At 41.4% G+C, this 5,749-nt stretch overlaps 1 protein-coding gene across 1 annotated transcript in view; it reads right to left on the reverse strand.

Moving 5' to 3' along the window:
* LOC106815043 (nuclear export mediator factor NEMF-like) overlaps positions 1–5,749 on the reverse strand; it is a gene marked incomplete in the record, with an annotated part of 20,840 nt that overhangs the window by 10,026 nt on the left and 5,065 nt on the right. Inside the window, 6 exon segments of the mRNA XM_014819471.1 lie at positions 2,452–2,589; positions 2,778–2,904; positions 3,156–3,294; positions 3,706–3,863; positions 4,717–4,865; positions 5,247–5,372. Of these exon segments, the coding sequence (XP_014674957.1) occupies positions 2,452–2,589; positions 2,778–2,904; positions 3,156–3,294; positions 3,706–3,863; positions 4,717–4,865; positions 5,247–5,372 (837 nt within the window).

A 5,749-nucleotide genomic window follows, 5' to 3' on the forward strand; every position in this document is an offset into this window, starting at 1 on the left:
ATGATTGCATGAAGAAATGGATGAGGATGTTGTACGAGAGAGTATGCGCATTATGTGGCTATTCGTAACATCGAACTGATTCCTCTGCGTATTGCTCTGCTCTGTGCTGCTACAGAACGTCATGACGGCAGTACCTACGTTGTGTTGAAGGGAACTGTCGACAGCCGTTATGTTGAAGATGTCGGCGACGTTGTTTTGCCTGAAGTTCTTCATGTAACGTGATGTTGTGCACACAATCGCCAACTTCCTCAATATGATAGATTTGGATGACATTTGTCACGCGTAGTTAGACTTATATTGCTGAACGGCGCATATATGACCACCGGAGAATATATAACTGTTGTGTATAAAAGTTGCAAAGATATTAAAAATCCAACCTTATTTCATGAAAACTTTGATAAAATAGTGATACGAAATAGTACGCGGATTGTGCGACCATTTACCTCTTTCAAACCATACTCTGTTTACGAATCTCCATTCGCTGGATTTCCCCGAGCTCCGCCCACTTTAAAAATAGTGCTAGCATTGTGGCAGTGGTATCTTGAGTGTGCGAAGGGGCACTGCATGCAGTTTTATTGTGGCAGTGGTATCCTGGACCCGGTTCCACAGTCGTGGATTAACTTTAACCCCGAGTTAAGACTAACTCTGAGTTAAACTCACTAACTCTGAGTTAGTAAACTCTGAGTTAAATTTGGGTTTCATAAACATGGATTAAATCCTGAGTTAAGTAACTCAGAGTAACTCAGAGTTAGTATCCCATAATTCCACATAGTTAGAACAGACGAACATGATAGATGCATGATAGACGCATAGACGATAGACGCATGATAGATGCACGAACATGGTAGGTGTAATGAAAAAACGTTATAATGAAAACCGGCAGCAATAAATAAATGAGGGAAAATATTTTGCCAATGCGGGGATTGAACCAGAAACGTTTGCGCCAGTAGCACGGCACTTTAACAACTGCGGCTATTGCGACATCGCTAAATATCGTACATTTTCCCATGTTATCACAATACGGATGCCTGGATCAGCGTTGGTACGCCATCAATGGCTGACCAATGTACACCAAACGTAAACAAACACCTATGTTCCAGCGGCAGCGGGGGATCAGACACGGGGCAGTACTAGATAAACTAATTAGCTCTAGTACTAGTACCCTAGAGCTAAACTAACCTCACAGAAACTACGAGAGTGTACGAACGGGCGCTGGATGGAGTTTGGGGGGTTATAGCTAGACTGGTACCCGTTCGCCACCTTCACTTTGGCAAGTATCCTTCGCTACACTGAAGTTAGTTAGTGTAGCGTGTGGAACTGTCGACCGAGGAGCAGTCTAGGTTATAGCCGGCCGAGCCGTCTGCAGGAAAAGTCCTAGCGAAATGCTATGCATATAGCCTCGTTGCGCCATCTATCGCACGCTATATGTACTACACTGATGTGGGGGCCTGAACTAGTCGCTGGGACAAAAAAGTTAAACTCCGTTTTTTACAGCAAACCAATTGCGCGTCGAGTAGCGAACCAAGAATTACGACCATTTCTAGGAAATCTCTAGCTACGTGGGTAGTCAAACCCGTCGTGCAATTGCCAGAACTGCTCAATTCAGCAAACTTGCTGCTTGCATGCTATATGTAAACCCGTTGAAATTGCTATTCAATGAGTGCAGAGTTGTTGTGTTAGTGTGCCGCTACGCTGCGCTTTTCGCGCTCCGCGCGAGATCCGGGCTGCCGATTGTCAAGAGCGTATAAAGTAGGAGAGTGTACAACGGTGAAATGCTGAAACCATGTTGCAGTATTAGTCGAATTATTTTATTTTAGCCCGTTTTATTTTGATGATTCTTTGCGGTATTATTGATCAGCTGTCCTACCTTGCTAATATAAAACAAACCGCTTATCCCTACGCTGAGATAATGAGCGGTGAAAATCTGGTATTTTCGCCGAAAAACGACTTGAGATACCTGCTGCGACTGTCTCTCGCTTTGAGACAACTTCGGGAAACCTCGCGTGTTTCCGTCAATGATTGACAAATGAAATGAATGACGTCTGTTATTGATTGCTATAGTGATGACCCACACCTGTGCCCACCTCACGCTGGATGTAGTAAACTCTGTAGTACTGACGTAATGAGTCAGTGCTACCACGGCACTACACAGCTGCGACCGGAAGCAACACACTGGCCACAAAGCGAGAAAGGATCATTTTCTCCTTCTTTATATGCTCTTGAACGTATGTATATACATACCTACATTCGTGATACTAATAGCGCTAGCAAACAGCCTCCATGGCCCTGCTGCTACTGCTAGCACTAACAGCCTTACTGATATATAATACTACTTCTGCCACTGCTGAAACTACTACATATAATATTGGTGGTTCTACTGCTGCTAGTACTGCTGCCACTGCTCCTGCTTCTATTACTGCCACTCATATGGACACCGATTTATGCACTTACCTGGGTCTGATTCATCTCAATCAGCTGACCTTTGATGTCATCTTCCTCTTGTGCCTTACCGAGTGCCTCTAGTCGTTTCTCATGATCTCGCTTCACATTTTCCAGCTTTTTCATCGCAGCCTTTTCCTGCTCAAATGCCTGAAATTCAACATTATTACTAGTTACACTGGCCAAATAAAGAGCATCGACAGAGAGACCATTCTACATAAAGGAATATTGACTAGCCGTACGTGGAAATAATTATTATATATGTATAGGAGGCTCGATCTTTGCTCAGATCCTATTTAAGAAAACCAGAAAAAACTCAAGTGAGTTGGTTATCTTGCCTTTAGATCCAGCCTCTGGCCTTCCAACTGGGAGAAAAATTCGTCGCATGCCTTGTTAAATGTTGGAAACTCAATGTATGGGGCACTGCAGTGTTGTTTGAATAGCTGAGGATGAAACTCGAAATACCTATGGGAAAAACATTCTGATAAAATCTATAAGGAAATACATAGGAAACATTTAGAAAACAGCTATGCAAGTTTCAAAACCATGTTGGTGGCACAGATCACGCTACCATAAACATTCCAAATAAAATTGATGTCTATTCAACTTATAAGCTCAAGTAGACACAGAGATACAGGTATTTTACTATGTTAAGCATAGCATAGAGTTTAAACCTGCACAATGCTGTGTGTTGTAGGATATGGAAATAATCTCACGTGAGTAACTCCTGTTGACCGCCTCCTGGGTTAGTTATTTTGTCCTTCTTCTGTATTATGAAGCCTGTGCCCATATGGCAACCAGCGTCAGTGAGGATACACTCTGCCTCTTCCACCAACTCAGTCAATCGAGGAATATCTAAAAAGCAGAAGTTTCCTGATCACTGTCATTGTCAGTTACTTTAACCTTAGTGTAGCTTCAGTGATCAATTTTTTGTTTGTATGGTGATAAAAAACAAGTGCTGTAGCTCATCTGACTGTACAAAGTGCCTAATATTGGATGATTTTCATGGCAACAAAATGTTATGGCTACCAGATTTAGGTAGCTGGTTTGTTTCTGTGGCACTATCATAATTTAAAACGTTGTATGTACTCCCTGTCCTACAAATTGTTCATACAAATTACGTTGGCTTGGTGCGCATCATGTTTTACCTGGTCAACTGAAATGTTTTACCTAATTAGTGTTTTGTATTTCTTAGTAAATCCGAGACACCATTTCCTGTACTACAAAATTTAAATTATATCTCAGTGACATTATAGTTAGACTTACCACAGTCTATATCAAAGTCTTTTCCAATCTTTGCATTTTGCACAAAACCTGCTTTTATGATACAGTGATCAATCACTGCAGGACCACAAGGTAGGTGTGGGTTCAGAACTTTCTTCAATAATTCTCCTGGCTTAGCTGATAGAAGAATTTCTCGCAACCTGAACCAAGAAATACGTGAGAACGATCACGGGGATCTAGTGCAAAACACGTTCACACAAAGTTCACATCTCAAAGATATATATTTCAGAGTGACAATCACTACGTTGAAAGCATACTGACAAGTGCAAGTTATATTTTTATATGCACAGGGAGAGCATATATATATAGTAAAGACATCTAGTATTAGATTTGAGCATGAATTTAGCTCTTTCACATGATCTCTAATGGGTGTGGTATAATAGAAATGAACTACAGATCCAAGTGTCCCTTGCCCATGAAAGACACATTTAAACAATGATGCTGATTTTTAACTGAACCAACACAAGAAACAGTAGAAACAGAAGTTAACATCTTATAAATAGGAGGTTTCATGACTGATTTTCCTAGTCACTGCATGCTGCCTTAGCATAACAACTAACCGCATCACAATGATGAAATAATGAGGGAATATAGGTGGGTGCATTTTCCAGGTAACAGCAGTGCGTAAAGCGGGGGACACACCATGCAAATTTATTCGCACGATTGCAGCGATTGTTAAAATCGCAGCGAAATTCGCATGGTGTGTCCGCTCAAGCGCGCACCATGCGAATTTCGCTGCGATCATATCCGCACCCGTATGCGACAAATTGAGCGGACACACCATGCGAATTTATTCGCACAACCGCAGCGATTGTTAAAATCGCAGCGAAATTCGCATGGTGTGTCCGCTCAAGCGCGGGCAAATTTCATCCGCACGACATGGTGTGTCTGCTCAATTATCGCATGCGGGTGCAAATATTTTTGCCGTGAATTTCGCTGCGGATAGGATTGCAGCGAAATTCGCATAGTGTGTCCCCCGCTTAAGTAGTGCACCTCTCTTGGCTTGGCACAGGACCAGCCTGTTTAGCCGACTCAACTGGGTATCGCTCCCGAACAACAAACTTGACATCTTCTGCCTGATCCGTGCGAGGCCGCAGAATGTTCAGAGTTGTGTACTCAAAGTCTGTCAGCACAATATTTCCCTGTGAATAAACCATACATCCAGATATTACCTGCTATTGGTTATACTTTGCTGAAAATATGATATTCTTAGTGGCACACCATATGGAAATGTCACAGGTCTTTAAAATTTAAATGGCAAAGTGTTGCCCTCTAGGCAAATCTCAGACTCTGACACTATACCTTTAACTTAAGATTGATATAAATGATAGTAAGACAATTTAAACTAAACTCACAGTACACACATTATTATATTGCGTACAAAATCGCACAATGCACCAGGATGTTACAGCACATATACATTAGCGTGAATGTGAGATAACACCACGGCAAAACAGTGAAACAGTACTGCTAAAATGGATAAGTTGCAACAAGTATACATGTTGTTAAACCTGCTTACACACCCTGTCATATAATTCCAAAATAACGTGATACGCAGCCTCTCCAGAACCAAACTGCATATCAACTATCCTGTCAATGCCAAGCTGGTGGATACTTTCAAGCCGGCGTGATTTTAAATGCTTTCGCAACTGAAAATGCAAATACAACTCATTTAAATTTTGTCTACTCTAGTATTTTTCTTTTTAGTTTCAGTGAAAAAAATGATATCACACTGAAAATAGAAGAACATACACTTAAATATAAGTTTGACAAGTAAAAGGTTTGATTGTAAATAATGATACAGCAAGGCTCTAGCAATCTATGGTTAAGACCACAAATAAGAGACTTGAAAATAACATTTTTGCTGAATACCATTTAGTGTGCAAGTGTACCAAACCTCTACTACAAAGTGGTACACCATGACTAAAAGGCATAGATAAGCATGAAATGTGATGATATTGCATGACCATACATACTGATGCTCATAGGGTCTATGTCCCCCAGGGTACTGCCGGAACGTACCCTG

This window comes from Priapulus caudatus, unplaced genomic scaffold, assembly GCF_000485595.1.
Source record: "Priapulus caudatus unplaced genomic scaffold, Priapulus_caudatus-5.0.1 Scaffold28, whole genome shotgun sequence".
Taxonomy (NCBI): domain Eukaryota; kingdom Metazoa; phylum Priapulida; class Priapulimorpha; order Priapulimorphida; family Priapulidae; genus Priapulus; species Priapulus caudatus.